The sequence below is a fragment of the Trematomus bernacchii genome, unplaced genomic scaffold, assembly GCF_902827165.1.
Source record: "Trematomus bernacchii unplaced genomic scaffold, fTreBer1.1, whole genome shotgun sequence".
In the NCBI taxonomy this organism is placed as follows: Eukaryota; Metazoa; Chordata; class Actinopteri; order Perciformes; family Nototheniidae; genus Trematomus; species Trematomus bernacchii.
Genome location: NW_022987376.1, coordinates 339 through 21,271, shown reverse-complemented (window position 1 = coordinate 21,271; position 20,933 = coordinate 339). Strand labels below are relative to the sequence as shown.

The 20,933-nt window shown below is 40.5% G+C and overlaps 1 protein-coding gene across 1 annotated transcript; it reads right to left on the bottom strand.

Annotated features, from left to right (window-relative positions):
• Positions 1-5,013: 5,013 nt before the first annotated feature.
• LOC117484896 (vegetative cell wall protein gp1-like) lies at positions 5,014-20,423 on the bottom strand. Its single transcript, XM_034133357.1, has 6 exons — positions 20,408-20,423; positions 16,939-17,046; positions 14,194-14,262; positions 9,072-9,134; positions 6,155-6,258; positions 5,014-5,850 (listed from the first exon to the last, which is right to left on the bottom strand). The coding sequence occupies exons 2-6, from the start codon at positions 17,035-17,037 to the stop codon at positions 5,796-5,798; spliced, it is 390 nt and encodes a 129-aa protein (XP_033989248.1). The 5' UTR covers positions 17,038-17,046; positions 20,408-20,423; the 3' UTR covers positions 5,014-5,795.
• Positions 20,424-20,933: the final 510 nt, after the last annotated feature.

Sequence of the window (20,933 nt, the reverse complement as noted above, 5' to 3'; positions counted from 1 at the left end):
GCACCAGCAGATGACAAACACCCACCTCTCCGCCTCTTCCAAGGAACCAGGGGACCGTGCGGCAGAGTTTCAGTTTCAGTTTCTTTCGCCGGTCAAGATGTCCGTTAAAGTTTAAATCTTCCAGACAAAGTTAGAAAAGTGCCGGTCAAAGGTCTTCTTTGTTATTTATTGAGCTTTAAAACAAATGAATAACGACTCTATATAATAATATAATAAAACACGGAGGACGGAGATCCCCCCCCTCTTCTGAGAGCCCAGCAGCTGTTCAGAGCACGCTCCCCTCTCCTGCAGGGGGGCGTGGTCAGCTGCAGCTCACAGAATCAGCCCCCTGCAGGGCTGGAGAACAGCAAATAGAGCTGGTTGATGAGGGGAAAGGAACGTTTGGGGCTCTCTGCTGGAACTGATACCTCCACGACCCGACCACGGATAAGCGGGAGAAGATGGCTGGATGGATGGGTAATCGAATACAGTTACTTTTTTGTATCCTGTTACATGTAATCCATTTCCCCCGAAGCCTGATCATATCACCTGTTAATGCGTACTGTGTGTCACATGCAACACTAGTGCTGAGCACACACAATTATAATTTAATTGTTGTGTTTTTTCATTAAAAAATATCAGTAGCATCATGTTAGCCAATTGGCATTTCAAGGGTTAAATTCTGAAAATAAATTAATATTTTGCAGTTATGATGAAAACTGATCTTGGTTCAAAGATTTCACCTTTTGTTTTATAATTTAAATAATATTTTGTAAAGCATTCTTTAAAAGGGAGGGGACATGTTGGTGCTCTGAGGACATCGGAGGAACGTTTCTTAAAAATAAGCACAAGGGGTTAAAAGACAACAGCTTATCGTCTGTTCAAATGATTCTGTGAAAAATATAAATATGCATCAAAATCCAATGTCTGGTTTTTAATCATTTAATAATAATAATAATAGATTTATTTTGTAAGCGCTTTTACGGGTGCTCAAAGTCGCTTTACAGAGATAGTGAAAAGAAAAGAACAACAAATAAATATAGTTGAAGTCAAATAAAAATCAAGCAATACAAAAACAATCACACATTAGAAGCCAGATTGAAGAGGTGAGTTTTTGTGAGTGTTTTGAAGGTGGAGAGGTGCCGTCTCTGATGGGCTGTGGGAACCGACCAAGACAGTGAAAAGATAATCCCTCCTTGCATTTAGTACACAGAACATTTGAATGGTTACAATCCTGACAAGTGAATGTATTTTGTAAGAAAAGAGTGAAGATTCAGTGAAAATTATATTTATTTATTATTTCTTGATGGTGCTTCTTTTTCCTTTAAGCACATGAGTTTAGAGACACGAGGTTTTAGACGGTTTCTCTGATACCCCATTCACACCAACGGTGTTTCAGGGCCGGTTCGGTGCTGGAGCTTGAAAAGCACCGGGTTTTCCTGTTCACACCGCAGCGGAGCCGCCTCTAAGCTCCGGAATCCGGTTCGTTTCGAGCACCAAAAAGTTGTCCGTCTAGAAGCAAGAACCGCATACGTCACGCTTACGTCGGAGGGGGGCGAGATTAACCTGAGCTAACAGTTAAGGCGAGTACGGCAAATAAAAGTTGTAACAAGCAGTAGCGCTGAGCAAAGTGACTAGAACGCAACCACACACTTGTTAAAAAAAACACACTTTATAAAGTCAGGCAACACTAACCAGGCTTCGTGTGATTCTGTTTATTTGTACCTTACTTTGACCATCCGTTCGCTGTTATTGATCATTGTGGAGAGCAGGCAGACGTTTGTTATTATAGCAGCTATCGGATGGAATCAATACATGGGCTGCACAGGTTGTCATGTCCGACTATCACAAGTAGAATCATAATGAAAAATACGTCGGTAAAAAGTGCCTGTAGAAAACTGCTTAGCAAGTAGTCAGTTTAGCTTCGGTTGCTATGCTAACATCACCCATGTTATACCAGAGAAACTTTCATAACAGCGTTGTGATGCCAAACAGCGTCAATTCAGACTGACACACATTCACTTAAGGGGAACTGGGGATATGTATCAGCTGCTTGTGTGACAGTCAGACAGTGAATACTTTAGAGCCGTGTGAGCTAACCCGGAGCTAACGGGAGAATACACTCCCGTGGAAGAGCAGCCAGCACTGCAGCGGTCGGTAAATGCCGCTGAAACACATTAATAAACAATGAACCACGGCACTCTGGAGAAAAGTATAAGGTTGGAGAAGTCGTTATTTAATTTAATCTGGCTTCGTATGATTAAAAGCAACACGATCATCGACCCGAAGCAGTGTCCCATTGTTGTTGAAGTAGTGAGCGCCGTTGAGGAGAAAATCAGCGACGTAAACTGTGACGTCATGACGCAGCAGCGGCAGCACCAGTCGGGCTCTGAGCGGTGTGAACAGAGCGGGAGCTGAACCGAAGAACCGGTTCTGAACCAGAAAAGCTCTAGCACGGAGCTAGAACGGGAAAAGCCTTGGTGTGAAAGGGGTATGAGTCACATTTGGTTTCTCGTAAGGACTTTTCAGATTCAGATCCTTCGCCTCTGGTTCCAGATCTCTCGCCCACGTTTCTTCTGGTTAAAGAGTTCGCTGACTATAGGAGAAGTGTGATAAGTAAGTGATATGGGTTCTTTTAATGACCGCCTCGCTGCACATTATCCCGCTTATTACAAGGCCACATTCTCAACAAAGTAACAACATTAATTGAAATGCTTTTATAGATTTAGAAAATGTTTTTATTGATTTAAAAAATAGTATTATTGATTTAAAAAGTAGTTTTATTGATTTAAATTGACATGCATCCGCTAAGAAAAATAGTCCGTTGTTACCGTTTGAACTACGTAGCAATGGCAGGAACTGCTTCGATAGCGTTTTTGAGGAGCTTTTTGATTACAGATTTGAAAACATCGTTGCTTGCTTTAAAAGTAGCTCAAGTCATGATGTCAGACGTTGGGAAGTATCTAGATATCCCTGCCCTCATGCCAAAGGAACTGCACACTGAATATGTGTCGCCGTTTGATGTCTATGTCTGGACCTTAACAACTTAAGTACTACTGGATTAACAACGTGTCACGTGTTCTGAATTGACCAATCAGAATCGAGTATTCAACTAAGCCATGTAATAAACTGGGTTAAACACCAAGGTTAATATTGTCCTCAACAAAAGGGTTCAATTTTAACTGTATTGTAATATTATATTTTAAATGTACTATGTACTACTTTACAGACCTGTACTTTAATCTTGTTTTATAACTGTTTGTCTGATAGCGATTATGCAATGTTTGTAGTGTTTGTTGATTGTTATACATGCAGATGGAAATGAGCTATTAGCTCAGATCTGGCATAAATCATCTCTTCTCTTTCCTGAGATTATTGTATTTGTATGCATGGTCCTAAATAAATACATAAATTCAAATTAAATCGTCACTTCACAATAAAAAGTTATTACAAGGAGTTTTCTTTTCCTGGTAATGAACCATTCTCATTGTAATGAAACGTACTCGTACACTTCATTAAAAGTATTGAACATTATGGCAATTATTGATCATTATGGCAATTATTGATCATTATGGCAATTATTGATCATTAAAAGGTCAACATTGTTGAACAGATGCCTTAACTGACTTACATTACGGTTCAGGCTCTACTCGGCTCTATCGTTATGTGGTCTTGAAAAATGTGATTTTTGAGGCGAAACATGAATAAATCCAGTTTTCGAACGAGATGTTTTTACAGTAATATAAACCAGATATTATGGAGGGAATTGTTGTTTCTGAATTTTCTCAAGTTTCAGACTTTTTTCAAGAATTCTGACTTTCTTCTTAAAAATATTGATGTTTTTAAAAAGTTGTACATTTTTCTAACTCGACTTTTTTCAAAAAATTCTGACTTTTTTGAGAATCTCTGCTTTTCTCTAAAATTCTATCTTTTTTCTGAACTTTGACATTTTTTAAGAAATCTGAAGAAGAAAGACATTTCTGACTTCAGAATTCTTAGACTTTTTCCTCAACATTCGGAAATGTTTCAGTCTCAACTTTTTTTTGTCAGAATTCTGCTTTATTTCGAAGGTTTCTTAATTTTTTCAAAATTAATTCTGTATCTTTCGCAAAATTCAGACTTTCCTAAAACTGTTGACATTTTTCTGAACTTTTACATTTTTCAAGAAATGTGACTCTTTTTTTCCGAATTCCAACTTTTTCTCAAAATTCAATTTTTCTTTCAGGAATCGGACTGACTTTCTTTTAAAAAAGACCTGTAAATAAACAAACCAACGAGCAGAAAATGCAGAAAGTTGGTTTTATTGAGGACATTTCCTCTAGCAGCAAACATGTGAACATAGCAGGACACGAACAGCATGAATATCAACAATTTACCTAATCAATCAATTATCAATCTAACAACCAATCTGGCAAACAACCAATACATCTTTCCACCAACCAACCAACCAACCAAATGGCCAATTGTTCCAGCAACCAATCAACCAACCAACCAATCAACCAACCAACATAAACAATCAACCAACTAACCAAACAACCAACCAACCAATCAACCAATCAATCAACCAACCAACCAACCAACCAATCAACCAACCAATCAACCAATCAACCAACCAATCAACCAACCAATCAATCAACCAATCAATCAATCAACCAACCAACCAACCAATCAACCAAACAACATAAACAATCAACCAACTAACCAACCAACCAACTTGAATATCTGGACATGTTTGATCTGAAGCTCTTTAAGGATCGTCAGGTAAAAACAGATTCAGTTTCCTGTGCAGCAATAGATTGAACGGACATCACTTTCACACATTTTAATAAAACAAATATTCTTAAAGGGATGTTTTGCCTTCACGTGACGCTTTAATTCATTGTAGATAAAAAAGGTAAATTGTGTCAAGAATAAATCTAAATCCTGGCGTTATATTCTGAAAGTTTGACTTTATTCTCAAAATGTTGACTTCGAGTTTGGCTTTGAATCACTGCGGCGGAAAGTTCAGCAATAACATTGATCATTATTTAGAAAAAATAAGTTACATCAGATCACAAAATCAAAACATTTTAAGAAAACGGTTTTAGCATTTCAGAATGAAGTGGAGGCAAGAAAAAGGTCAGAATATATTAAAGGAATTGTCATAATATTACAAAATGAAAAAGCATAAAGGAGTAAAATTTAGAGGAAATTGTCAAAATATTTAGAAGATAAAGTCTTTTTTTTAGAAGATTAATTCATAATATTTTTAAATAAAGTTGTCAACGCTAGCTTTCTCTTTTAATAGAAACGTCATCCTCAAATAATTATGACTTTATCCCCGAAATATTACAACTTTTTCCTCTAAATATTACTTTATAAAATATTGGTGTTTCCCCAAAAATGTCAGTGTTCAGCCAAAAATAATTCTAACACTTTTTTCTCAAAATATTTTAAACTTCACAAAATCCCAGAAGGTTTTGGTAAAGGTCCGAGCTGTCCGAGGAAAGTCCCGTTAGCAACATAAAGGTTAAACTCCATGATTATATATAATCCTGTTCCTTAAAGTGTCTGAAACTTTCTGCATTTCATTGTTTTGCTAAAAAGAAAATCCTGATTGTAGGTTCAAAACTATTTCCCGTGATCCTCCTCGGGTCCGGGGCCACAGTGTGAGACCCGGTCTTTATTCCCTTCTCAGGGTCCATAAGGCACTGCGCATCACTGCCGAGGATCAACAGTCTCTGAGAGAAATCCGACGAAAGCAAAGTCATCTTCATCTTCATCTTCATCTTCGGGCGAACAGACCAACGTTTTATTTAAAGCTGGTCTTCGCTCCGTCAGAGCGCCGATGAGTCGACTCTCTGAGCGCCTGCGGGCCGCAGAGGGGGGCGTCTGCAGAAAGAGACCTGAGGTTACTTTAAACCTTCCTTTTCATTAGACCTGGGGGGTCCAAACTTTGTTCTCCGAGGGCCACATATAGAAAAACATAAGAAGGGCTGGGCCGCTAACTAGAGGAGAGGGATATCGCCTCATAAGTTAAGTTATAAGTTAGCTAAATCAATCAAATACTTGAATGTGCATTAAGAAAAACAGACTCCTTAAAAAAAACTAAAATATTTCCTGTTCTTTTGTCAAATAAACAAACTTGAAAATAAATAATTGTCCCAACGACTTCAAAGACCCCCAGGGGCCGTACCTTTTGGGTCCGGCTGGGTTAGCAGCTGCTCCGTGTCGGGGGGGGCAGTTGGGCAGGGGGGCGACCAGACGAGGCTTCACAGGGACCAAAGGTTTGAGAGGGATCTGAGGAGAGCATCATGGGTAATAACTTTTAATTTGATTTGATTTATTTCGAACGTGTAAAACAATAATACAAAAGATAATACAAATAATGAAATGAAAGAAGAGAATTATGATACTGTACAAACTTAAAGGTGGGGTAGGTAATTTTGAAGAAACCGGCTCGAGTGCGCAAGAATTTGAAAATACACAGCCGGAAAAAATCTGCCACTTCCTCACAGAGCCCCTCCTCCAACACACACGACCAATGACCAATGAGGGTACGAGATAAGTTTGTGCACAGATGGAAGGCTGACAGGCAGGTAGGCCATCCAGTCATTTTAGCCGGGCCGGCTCAGATGATTGGTCGTGCTTTTTACAGTACTACAGCTTCCACTGATGATATTTTTTAATGGATTTATTGTCAAAGCACTTCAGATATTTATTGCTATCGGGATGTTAAGAGCATTCCATGGAATATAACAACAAGTGTATCTCGAGCCGGTTTCTCAAACTTACCTACCCCACCTTTAAGCTGTATCAGATTGATAAACAAAAATATTATTGACTTTCAAATGATCTATAAACAAATGATTTACCTAACTACACATCCGAAAAGAAGTGGGAAGAAGTTTACACTCATTTAATCCCACCCCCTCTCCCAGAAACTCAACAGTAACAGGTGCATTTCACCCGCCGGTGTAAATGTCCGATGCTCATTTCTGTTCCTGAACACACCTGTCTGATCCAATCACCTCACCTGAACTAAATCTGCTGTGACCTTATTCAGAGAAATGATTCAAATGAAAGCTATTCAGTTCGGAAAAAATATGATTCAACGTAGGGCTGTGCAATTAATCGTATTTTAATCGCAATTACGATTTTGGCCTGCCACAATTACGAAAACAAACATAATCGAAAAAAACTATTATTTTGCTTTGCTAGGTTGTGACAGTGCAACATATTTGATCTAATTTATTTTTGGTCTAATTTATTTTTATTTATCATATTTATATATGTTTAGTAGCTTGTGGAAGTGCGCTCCAAAATATTTGTTGATCTTGTTTATTGGTATTTATTATTTTGATATTATTTATTTAAATGTATCATTTATTTTTGTATTGGTTTTTCAGTTGAATTATACGTTCAGGGTAATCTACAGTTACAAAGATACTGTTGGAAATTATTATTTGTATTTGTTTTAAAGATCAATAAATGGATGTTTTCAAAGTCAATGAATAATCGTATTTAATAATCGTGATATCAATTATTAACCAAAATAATCGTGATTATGATTTTTGCCATAATCGCACAGCCTTAATTCAACGTTTTTTCTTCAGAGTTCTTCAGAATTAAAATATTTGCATAATTGATTTTTCAATGAAGAAGCTACATGCTAGCAGCTACATTTTAACAGTGTCATGCTAACAGCTACTTTTTAACAGCTACATGCTAACAGCTCAATTCTAGCAGCTACATACTAACAGCTACATTTTAACAGCTTCATGCTAGCAGCTACATTTTAACAGTGTCATGCTAACAGCTACTTTTTAACAGCTACATGCTAACAGCTCAATTCTAGCAGCTACATACTAACAGCTACATTTTAACAGCTTCATGCTAACAGCTACTTTTTAACAGCTTCATGCTAACAGCTACTTTTTAACAGCTACATGCTAACAGCTAAATTCTAGCAGCTACATACTAACAGCTACATTTTAACAGCTTCATGCTAACAGCTACTTTTTAACAGCTTCATGCTAACAGCTACTTTTTAACAGCTACATGCTAACAGCTCAATTCTAGCAGCTACATACCAACAGCTACATTTTAACAGCTTCATGCTAACAGCTACTTTTTAACAGCTTCATGCTAACAGCTACTTTTTAACAGCTACATGCTAACAGCTAAATTCTAGCAGCTACATACTAACAGCTACATTTTAACAGCTTCATGCTAACAGCTACTTTTTAACAGCTACATGCTAACAGCTAAATTCTAGCAGCTACATACTAACAGCTACATTTTAACAGCTTCATGCTAACAGCTACTTTTTAACAGCTTCACGCTAACAGCTACTTTTTAACAGCTACATGCTAACAGCTAAATTCTAGCAGCTACATACTAACAGCTACATTTTAACAGCTTCATGCTAACAGCTACTTTTTAACAGCTTCATGCTAACAGCTACTTTTTAACAGCTACATGCTAACAGCTAAATTCTAGCAGCTACATACTAACAGCTACATTTTAACAGCTTCATGCTAACAGCTACTTTTTAACAGTGTCATGCTAACAGCTACTTTTTAACAGCTACATGCTAACAGCTCAATTCTAGCAGCTACATACTAACAGCTACATTTTAACAGCTTCATGCTAACAGCTACTTTTTAACAGCTTCATGCTAACAGCTACTTTTTAACAGCTACATGCTAACAGCTAAATTCTAGCAGCTACATACTAACAGCTACATTTTAACAGCTTCATGCTAACAGCTACTTTTTAACAGCTTCATGCTAACAGCTACTTTTTAACAGCTACATGCTAACAGCTATATTCTAGTAGCTGAATTCTAACAGCTCAATGTTAAAAGCTACAAACTCTCGGCTACATGCTAACAGCTACATGCTAACAGCTACATACTAGCAGCTACATGCTAACAACTACATACTAGCAGCTTCATGCTTACAACTACATTTTAACAGCTTCATGCTAACAACTACATTTTAACAGCTTCATGCTAACAGCATCATTTGAGCGGCTGAATTCCAACAGCTCTGTGTTAGAAGCTACAAACTATCTGCTATATGCTAACAGCTACATGCTAACAGGTGTACCTGTGCAGGTGTGCCAGGGTCAGGGGGGAGGGGCTTGTTGGGTGGAGCTGGTCTCCCGAGCAGCTGGAGGTTAGTGGGGGGAGGGGGGGCATTCAGTACAAGAGAGGGTTAAACAGGAACATCATGCTCAGACATATTTTTAATTTGAGTTATTAGTGCTGCATGCAGATAGAAACAGAGCAAAGGAGAGAACATGTACAAACATCATGCAGTGAAGTGAATGAATTCAGACTGAAATCTGATGACTTTAATGATATCAGTCAATCAACTCGGGGAGATCAAGAAAATATATGGTCAATTACATGTATTAATCATTAGTCTATCAAAGCACTTCTACAAGTCAGCATTCACCCACCGTTTAAATCAAAATAATTACACAACAAATCTGAATTTGCAGCTTTCAAATGATGATTTAAAGTCACCATTATAAATGCAGCTTCAAACTCTTTAGTAGAAGAAGACTGTATTAAACTTTGCAGAAACTGTACAGGTGAGTGTACCTGAGCGGGGGGGTCGCAGGGCAGAGGCTTGCTGGGGGGGGCAGGTCGCTGGTTAGCAGGTTAAAGCAGAAATAAAAGTTACAGAGCAGCAGGGTCAGAAATAAGAGACGATAAAACATTTTCTCTGATCATGATTTAACTCGGACGCTAGCACAGACGTTAGCACAGAGAAGCTAACATACAGAGACGTTAGCACAGAGACGCTAACACACAGACGTTAGCACAGAGACGCTAACACACAGAGACGTTAGCACAGAGACGCTAACACAAAGAGACGCTAACACAAAGAGACGTTAGCACAGAGACGCTAACACACAGAGACGTTAGCACAGAGACGCTAACACACAGAGACGTTAGCACAGAGACGCTAACACACAGACGTTAGCACAGAGACGCTAACACACAGAGACGTTAGCACAGAGACGCTAACACAAAGAGACGTTGGCACAGAGACGCTAACACACAGACGTTAGCATAGAGGCGCTAACACACAGAGACGTTAGCACAGAGACGCTAACACACAGACGTTAGCACAGAGACGCTAACACACAGACGTTAGCACAGAGACGCTAACACACAGACGTTTATGAGGTGTGATTTGTGCCAAAGACTGAACTCACTGAGCAGCCAATCGTGTCGATCGTCGCCTACCATGCCGTGAACTATGCCGCGAGAGAAATAACGTCACACTCTCGTTGCCACCCCTCTCGTCTGAGAAGCTACGTGACGTCTGCGTCTGAAGTTACTTTACTTTGGTAGTTATCACCAAATAACCCAGTAATGTTACAGCTACTTAGTTGCTGTTCAAGCTAGACTCTATTTCAATATAGTTTTGGTATTAAAATAATGTTACACCTCTTGTATGCCCTGAATGCAAAAACAACCACAGACAAGAATATATATTTTTAATTATCAAAATGATAACAAAGGCTGAGAAACAGGAGAAGCCTGTCTTCCCTTGGTCTCCAGGAGAAAACTGTATATCACCAAGTTTTCATATAGTTTTGTGTGTGAAATAGATCGCTGCAGTGAACACGACTTTATGTATTTGTTTATGGTTTATTTGATTTGGAGGGATGCAGTATACATAGAAGTTCAGAGAAGAGGCAACCCCTATTGTTTATTTTATTTCATTTCATTGTGGCACCATGGCAGAGGCAAATATAGAGTTAATGTGCGGAGATTATAATGTCCCGTTTACTAAAATATGTAGGCTATTGTTTTTTATGTTTAGTTGATAAAATAGTCACTGTGCTACATTTTGCTGCACTCAAGCATACATCTGAAGACAAGAGTTGTGTCCCCCTTTGGCCACAAGGGGGAGTATATATATATATATTGTGTATATATATATATTTTGTATAGATGTTGCAACTATACAGAGCTTTGGCAATACTATATGTAACTGAGGTCATGCTAATAAAGCTATTGAATTGAGTATACCTTTAAGTGAGCTGTCAGGAGGAAACAAAGGTTCGCCAACACATTGCACTTTAATGCTGAGAAAGTACAAAGACGTGAAACGATGTGCTGCAATGTCTGTATATCTTTGAAGAATGCCAAGTAAAGGAAGAAAGTAATAACTCGCACTGAGTCTTAATACATTACTTTATTTCTATTATATAAAAACACTATCCAATGATTTATTATGTTTGTGATTTATTATGTTTGTGATTTATTATGTTTGTATCAGGCTACAATATAGAAAGAAATGTGGCTCATAATGTTCGCTCACTTACTTTCTGCTTCGTCATTCTATACCATAGGGGGTTCTGAATAAATCAGTGATTTTAGCACATTTCGCTGCCTTTTGTTGCAGGGTGGGGGTCCATCCTTCCACAATAATTAACCTTGCCGTCAGTTTCAGTCGGTCCAGTCCACACTACTGTAAACAGCAGCGCGCTGGTCTCGTGAGAAACGGAGAGTGGAACAACCAATCACATCTTCATTATTCTCCTGAAATGTAAATGTGCCCATTCGCTAGTCTGACACATAGACTGTATATAAAGGTCTGGTCTGACAGGTGCGTGGTTCTCACTGCGCTTCATACCGGTGCAACTTTGAACACCTTCAATATATGCCGCATTAATGGATTTGGCCTGCAGTCACCGCATCTGGGCTGAATTAAACACGTATTATTTTAGTCCTGTGTGTTTATTAGAGGCCATGTCAGCAGGCCACATCATGCCAGCGTTGCGTTCACAAGACATACAAGCCACACACTGGCAATCGAAACATGCTACAACCTCGGGGCAGTAGCACCTGAGGGACAGTGAATGAGACACAGAGACACACCCAAACACACCTTGAGGGAGGGACAGCTCAGTGCAGCGATCAGCTGTTCGAGAGAGAGAGAGAGTGATACCAATACTGTGCCTCCAAACTACTGTAGGAGCGGAATCATTCGAAAAATATAATGCTAGGATAATGCTATACAATGCTAACGGAGGCGAGACATACGTTATTCACACGCTTATCCACACGTACGTTATTCACGCGCATATCCACACGTACGTTATCAACACGCATATCTAAGATAGCGCTTTTTAAGCTACGCCGCCGCCACGTGAGCGCGTACTTTGAGCGCACATATGATACGTTGCCGTGACGTCTGACATCGTCGTGACGTCGCCTGTATTCTACGTCAACCCATTCAAAATTGATGGAGGCGTTGGCGCACGTTCACACGTTAGTTATCCGCTCAGTCAGCTTAGTTGTCTGTTCTTTGGCACAAATCACACCTCATAGACGTTAGCACAGAGACATTAGCAAACAGACGTTAGCATAGAGACGCCAACACACAGACGTTAGCACAGACGTTAGCACAGAAGTTAGCACAGAGACGTTAGCACAGAGACGTAAACGCAGAGATGTTAGCACAAAGATGTAAGCACAGAGACGCTAACAAACACAGACGTTAGCACAGTAGTCAGCACCAGTGGCGTCTCCTGGCCTGGGCATTCGGGGCTTTAACACAAGTCATGTGCACGGAAATGCTGTTCAACCATTGGTCAGACATTAAGGGGGTAAAAACGCAAATCCCGACAATTTCTACCGGAGCCTCCGCCATGGAGCATCGGCACTTTATCGGCAGGTTATTTTCATGCTGCTGTTAATCTGGAGATCAACAGACTCTAGCGGCCCGCGCATATGATTATAGAATCAGACAACGTCCGTTAAAAAACATTATAACACATATAATGAGAGACGTTCTGCAGTAAGGAGGGGGTTTCACCGACGACAGGTGTTCTTAATTTTAAGTAGTTGACGGAGCATTTTTACTTTACACGACACTGTTGAACACTTCATCCTGCTTCACTCTTTAACTGAACAACCGCGGATGTCTTGAAAGACTCTTTCTCTAAAGATTTTTGAAGACATCCGCGTTCTTGTGACACGTAAATACTACACTTCCTATGTTTTGGTGCGGACTGCGTTCACACCAGCAATGAACCGCTCCAGAGTTCGCAAGCAAGCGTTCCGAGACCACCTATTTTAGCGGACCAGAGTCCGGTTGTTTAGTTCACTTAAGAGGTCTCGGACTGTGTTCACACCGACCCAAATGAACCGCACCAAGCGGCTAAACGCACCAGGGTTCGATTCAACCGGACTATAAAAGGCTGGTGTGAATGCTCAGAGGCTCAGGTGAGCTAAAGGACTCTCTGAGTGTTTAGATAGTTAGTCTAAGTTATCTCAGTGGGTCTCAAACGGTTTGGTCACAAATTATTCAAAAGATTATTTCTGCGGCACACCTTCATATGATCATTATAGTTATATAAAAAAAAGAGAATAAAGGAAAAACAGTTATGAAATACTATATGGCAGTAAAACAAGAATAGAGTTTGAAAGGAGAGTGATTAGTAAAATATCCATAAAGAAAAAGTACATCTGTTTAGTTCTGCTTCATATGGGTGTTGAGAGAGGTATCCATAGATCTCTTCATGTTGCTCTCAAAGTGCACCAGATTGATGCTTTTAACTTCAATATTTAAAAAATCTTCCAGGGGGAGCATCCCCCCGGACCCCCCTAGAGGAGGTGAGGTCCACCCCCCACTCAAAAAAATACCACTTTACCCCTGCCTATATGCGGTGAGCTGATTATCGAGCCTTCATTGTAACAGTCGCGGGTGTACTGTGTGTGTGTGTGTGGGGAGTGTTGCAGTGAAAAATGCCACTGTAGTGCCGCCGCCACTGTGGGCTAAGCCCCGAATGTTTTCAGGTCCAGGCGACGCCCCTGGTCAGCACACAGACGCTAACACACAGAGACGTTAGCACAGAGATGCTAACACACAGACGTTAGCACAGAGATGCTAACACACAGAGACGTTAGCACAGAGATGCTAACACACAGAGACGTTAGCGCAGAGAGGTTAGCACAGAGAGGTTAGCACAGAGACGTTAGCACAAAGAGGTTAGCACAGAGAGGTTAGCACAGAGACGTTAGCGCAGAGAGGTTAGCACAGAGATGTTAGCACAGAGACGTTAGCACAGAGACGTTAGCGCAGAGAGGTTAGCACAGAGACGTTAGCACAAAGAGGTTAGCACAGAGAGGTTAGCAAAGAGATTTAAATAAACAGAAGTTAGCACAGAGACGTTAGCATAGAGACATTAGCACCTGGTTACCTGTGGGGGAGGGTTTAGGGCGGGGTCGGGGGGGAGGGGCTTAGTGGGAGCAGTAGGTCGGTCATGAACCTGATGAAACAGGAAACAGGAAGCAGAGAAACAGCTGACACATGCGCAGAAGAAGGTCAGACCAGCAGCTTGTTGACGTGAGAAACCTCTGCAGCGTGATGTTGACTCACTTTCTGTAACTTTATTTCACCATGTGTTGCAACCACGTTCAATACACCTGCATTCAAGTGATATCAACACTGGTAGAAGTACTCAGGTCTTGTACTTGAGTAAAGTAGAAGTACTCAGGTCTTGTACTTGAGTAACAGTAGAAGTACTCAGATCTTGTACTTGAGTAACAGTAGAAGTACTCAGATCTTGTACTTGAGTAACAGTAGAAGTACTCAGATCTTGTACTTGAGTTAAAGTAGAAGTACTCAGATCTTGTACTTGAGTAAAGTAGAAGTACTCAGGTCTTGTACTTGAGTAAAGTAGAAGTACTCAGGTCTTGTACTTGAGTAAAGTAGAAGTACTCAGATCTTGTACTTGAGTAAAGTAGAAGTACTCAGGTCTTGTACTTGAGTAAAGTAGAAGTACTCAGGTCTTGTACTTGAGTAAAGTAGAAGTACTCAGATCTTGTACTTGAGTAAAGTAGAAGTACTCAGGTCTTGTACTTGAGTAAAGTAGAAGTACTCAGGTCTTGTACTTGAGTAAAGTAGAAGTACTCAGATCTTGTACTTGAGTAAAAGTAGAAGTACTCAGGTCTTGTACTTGAGTAACAGTAGAAGTACTCAGATCTTGTACTTGAGTAACAGTAGAAGTACTCAGGTCTTGTACTTGAGTAAAAGTAGAAGTACTCAGATCTTGTACTTGAGTAAAAGTAGAAGTACTCAGATCTTGTACTTGAGTAAAAGTAGAAGTACTCAGATCTTGTACTTGAGTAACAGTAGAAGTACTCAGGTCTTGTACTTGAGTAAAAGTAGAAGTACTCAGATCTTGTACTTGAGTAAAAGTAGAAGTACTCAGATCTTGTACTTGAGTAAAAGTAGAAGTACTCAGATCTTGTACTTGAGTAAAAGTAGAAGTACTCAGGTCTTGTACTTGAGTAACAGTAGAAGTACTCAGATCTTGTACTTGAGTAACAGTAGAAGTACTCAGATCTTGTACTTGAGTAACAGTAGAAGTACTCAGGTCTTGTACTTGAGTAAAAGTAGAAGTACTCAGGTCTTGTACTTGAGTAAAAGTAGAAGTACTCAGGTCTTGTACTTGAGTAAAGTAGAAGTACTCAGGTCTTGTACTTGAGTAAAAGTAGAAGTACTCAGATCTTGTACTTGAGTAAAAGTAGAAGTACTCAGATCTTGTACTCGAGTAAAAGTAGAAGTACTCAGATCTTGTTCTTGAGTAACAGTAGAAGTACTCAGATCTTGTACTTGAGTAACAGTAGAAGTACTCAGATCTTGTACTTGAGTAAAAGTAGAAGTACTCAGATCTTGTACTTGAGTAAAAGTAGAAGTACTCAGATCTTGTTCTTGAGTAAAAGTAGAAGTACTCAGATCTTGTACTTGAGTAAAAGTAGAAGTACTCAGATCTTGTACTTGAGTAAAAGTAGAAGTATTCAGATCTTGTACTTGAGTAAAAGTAGAAGTACTCAGATCTTGTTCTTGAGTAAAAGTAGAAGTACTCAGATCTTGTACTTGAGTAAAAGTAGAAGTACTCAGATCTTGTACTTGAGTAAAAGTGGAAGTACCAGAGTGTAGGAATACTCTGTTACAGTAAAAGTCCTGCATTCAAAATGTTCCTCAAGTGAAAGTAGAAAAGTATTCTCATCAAAATATAGTTAAAGTAGAGACAGTAAAAGTAGTCATTGTGCAGATTGGTCCATTTCAGAATAATATATATGATATGTTTTATAATGATTGATCATGAAAGTGTTCTCAAAGCTGGTAAAGGTGCAGCTAGTTTGAATGACTTTGTATACTGCAGGGTAGCTTGTGGATTTACTCCAGGTGGAACTAAAGGCTGATTTAACACTTGATTATATTTCACATCATTCATCCACATCTGTGAAGTAACTAAAGGTATTAAATACATGTAGTGGAGGAAAAGTACACCATTTACCTCTGAACTGTAGTGGAGTAAAAGTATGAAGTAGCAACAAATGGAAATACTCAAGTAAAGTACAAGTACCTCTAAGACACAGTTGAGGAAATGTGAAAGCTTTAAGAGCCGAAGTGAAAGCAGGACTTCCAGTTTCTGTCCTCGCTGACTTTTATCACTAATAAAGAGACAAACATCACGCCGGAGGTTTCAAAGAAAGACGCAGGGTTTATTTTTGGGTTTTTTTTAGCGAATGGACACCGTTTCCTTTGCAGGTTAAACCTCACAGCTGGACAGAAGAGACTGTGTCTGTTGTCAGATCTCTCATTCCCCTGATAGGTGGAGAGTTGCCCATACAGGCGGAGCACCCCGTTACTGACGTCAGTGCGTGTTCAAATCTGAATCAGTCTGTATCAAATCCGTTGCAGCCCCGTTTTTTAGAGATTTGGGTATGGAGGAAAAGAGAGAGGGTTTTATTTTCTGACGCTGCGTGAGTTCCCCGACGCACCGGGGACACATATGTATGTATAAAAGACATCACAAAGTGCATTTTGCATGATAGGTCCCCTTTAAGTTGTAAAAGTTGCCCGAATTGAACAAAAAAACAACAAATATTTTTATCATATCGGTGGTCAGTGAAGGCATCGTTGCCGTGGTTACCTCTTTGTGAAGGGGGGTCAGAGGGATGTCCGGCGGTGCGTTCAGGTGAAATCGGAGAGGTCGGACCTGCTCTCCGTTCCTGCGGTCGGCTCGCTCCATCACCGGCGTCCTGAACACAGACACTAACAATGAGACCCTGAACACAGACACTAACAACGAGACCCTGAACACAGACACTAACACTGAGACCCTGAACACAGACACTAACAACGAGACCTGAACACAGACACTAACAACGAGACCCTGAACACAGACACTAACACTGAGACCTGAACACAGACACTAACACTGAGACCCTGAACACAGACACTAACACTGAGACCCTGAACAGAGACACTAACAATGAGACCCTGAACAGAGACACTAACACTGAGACCCTGAACACAGACACTAACACTGAGACCCTCAACAGAGACACTAACAATGAGACCCTGAACAGAGACACTAACAATGAGACCCTGAACAGAGACACTAACACTGAGACCCTGAACACAGACACTAACACTGAGACCCTCAACAGAGACACTAACAATGAGACCCTGAACAGAGACACTAACACTGAGACCCTGAACAGAGACACTAACACTGAGACCCTGAACAGAGACACTAACACTGAGACCCTGAACAGAGACACTAACACTGAGACCCTGAACAGAGACACTAACAATGAGACCCTGAACAGAGACACTAACAATGAGACCCTGAACAGAGACACTAACAATGAGACCCTGAACAGAGACACTAACAATGAGACCCTGAACAGAGACACTAACAATGAGACCCTGAACAGAGACACTAACACTGAAACCCTGAACAGAGACACTAACAATGAGACCCTGAACACAGACACTAACAATGAGACCCTGAACAGAGACACTAACAATGAGACCCTGAACAGAGACACTAACAATGAGACCCTGAACAGAGACACTAACAATGAGACCCTGAACACAGACACTAACAATGAGACCCTGAACAGAGACACTAACACTGAGACCCTGAACACAGACACTAACACTGAGACCCTGAACACAGACACTAACACTGAAACCCTGAACACAGACACTAACACTGAGACCCTGAACAGAGACACTAACAATGAGACCCTGAACAGAGACACTAACAATGAGACCCTGAACACTAACAATGAGACCCTGAACAGAGACACTAACAATGAGACCCTGAACACTAACAATGAGACCCTGAACAGAGACACTAACAATGAGACCCTGAACACAGACACTAACAATGAGACCCTGAACACAGACACTAACAATGAGACCCTGAACACTAACAATGAGACCCTGAACAGAGACACTAACGCTGAGACCCTGAACAGAGACACTAACAACGAGACCCTGAACACTAACAATGAGACCCTGAACACAGACACTAACACTGAGACCCTGAACACAGACACTAACAATGAGACCCTGAACAGAGACACTAACACTGAGACCCTGAACACAGACACTAACGCTGAGACCCTGAACAGAGACACTAACAATGAGACCCTGAACACAGACACTAACACTGAGACCCTGAACACAGACACTAACACTGAGACCCTGAACACAGACACTAACAATGAGACCCTGAACAGAGACACTAACAATGAGACCCTGAACAGAGACACTAACAATGAGACCCTGAACAGAGACACTAACAATGAGACCCTGAACAGAGACACTAACACTGAGACCCTGAACACAGACACTAACAATGAGACCCTGAACACAGACACTAACAATGAGACCCTGAACAGAGACACTAACAATGAGACCCTGAACAGAGACACTAACAATGAGACCCTGAACAGAGACACTAACAATGAGACCCTGAACAGAGACACTAACAATGAGACCCTGAACACAGACACTGAGACCCTCAACACAGACACTAACAATGAGACCCTGAACACATCACAGCGGTGCGTTCAAGGACACTTACACAGATAACATACGTATTTTTTAATGAGTGTTACATTTGACTCACTTTAAAAACAGATTTCTCTAAAAACAGACAAATTACACTCTTAAAAAATAGTTTAAACAAAACCCTCATTAAATGAAATAAAGCACGTGATATGTCTTTAGAAAGCGAGCTCTAACACATCGACAGACACACAATAATCACCACTAACACTTAAACACAACACAAGAGGCGTTCAGGGTCTGTGCTGCAGTGGGAACAATCGGCGTCTCTTGGCTGGTATCAAACTGACTGAGGATTTATCTTATAATTAAATAACAACAATCAGACTTAAAGCTGCACCTTGCTAACCCTCTTCAAGTTTTCAGGACTACATTACCCAGAAGCCCTCTCTGTTCTGAACTACAGACTGTTATTTTAAATACAGGTTTATAACCGTTGCTCGAAATGTCCTTTTTATTTTCTCTTTAGATTTATAATGTGTTTAAAAATTATCATAACTTGAAAGGTATTGCAGTAAAAAGGACACACGCACACGCACACGCACGCACGCACGCACGCACGCACGCACGCACGCACGCACGCACGCACGCACGCACGCACGCACGCACGCACGCACGCACGCACGCACGCACGCACGCACAGCACGCACGCACGCACGCACGCACGCACGCACGCACGCACGCACGCACGCACGCACGCAAGCACGCACGCACGCACGCACGGCACTCACACCACACACACACACACACACACACACACACACACACACACAACACACACCCACACACACACACACACACACACCCACAGACTAACAGACGGTGTGCAGCTTTAAGGTCTGAAGAGGAGCTCCTCTGCAGTCAGAGAGACGAAGGTCGACCTCACATGTATGTAGTTAACCTCTCACAGTACCTGCAGACGTGTTCAGGTACCAGGTCCAGCATCTCACACTGAGACACACTGCATCATGGGTAAAGAAAGCTTATTTTGTAAACAACAACAAAACATCTGTTGACTGTTTTCTGTCGTCAATAACCCACCGTGAGGATGCACCTCAGCGTGTCAGGTGTTCTGAAACATATCTTTATATTTGAATTAAATAGTTTTCATATCACCAAAATAAAACTAAAGGCACTGTTTTCCAGAAAAGGTCATAATATTCTGAGTATTAAGAAATACTAATTGTTGGAGCTACACATTGCCTCATACCAGTTCATGGTAAATGTTTATTTTCTTGCTGCGTTATAAATTAAGTTAGATGAAGAGGTGTCATGCTTACACGCTTATTAATGAATGTACATACAGTAAATAATACAATTTCAATGACACAGATATATTCAAATATTGTAGTTGTTTAGTTTATACCAAACATAGCTTATAACACACATACACACACACACACACACACACACACACACACGCGCACGCGCACGAGCGAACACAACACACACAACACACCGAACACAACCACCACACCACACACACCCACAACACACACAAACAACACACACACACACACACACACAAACCTTACCCGGTTGTGCCGGCCTTTGTGCCAGCGGCGACAGGAAGCTTGTGACGAAGACGAGGAAACCTCAGAGCGACGAAGAGGAGCAGCGATGGGAGGACGAAGAGGAAGAGGACGAGCAGAGAAACCTTCACCGGGTCCGAGTCTGACAGGACAACATTAGAATATAATATAATATATAAATTAGATGGAAACATTAAACACATGAGACTCGAAGCCGACACATGAATGCTACCATGGCCTCTGACACAGAGCCGGCACAGAGGACAGCATTTAGATAACATGACAGAGGGAACACATGTTACATCAAATAGCACATGCAGATATATTACACATTAAATACAGTTCATATATTGAATACCATTAATAAAGATAAATAACATAAATCTATAAAATAAAAAGATAGCATGAACTGATCAAATAAAATAAACACATTAAATACGAACAAAATAAGACAAGAAAGCAAAAGACAAACGGATCAAATATAATGAGAGACATAGATTATATAAAAGATATGTGTACATAAACAATT

Coding starts and splice junctions, on each gene's coding strand:
- LOC117484896 (XM_034133357.1), bottom strand. CDS start 17,037: ATGGAGCGAGCCGACCGCAGGAACGGAGAGCAGGTCCGACCTCTCCGA. Junction 9,135..14,193: donor CCCTAAACCCTCCCCCACAG/GTAACCAGGTGC, acceptor ACTAACCTCCAG/CTGCTCGGGAGACCAGCTCC. Junction 5,851..6,154: donor AACCCAGCCGGACCCAAAAG/GTACGGCCCCTG, acceptor CTCTTTCTGCAG/ACGCCCCCCTCTGCGGCCCG.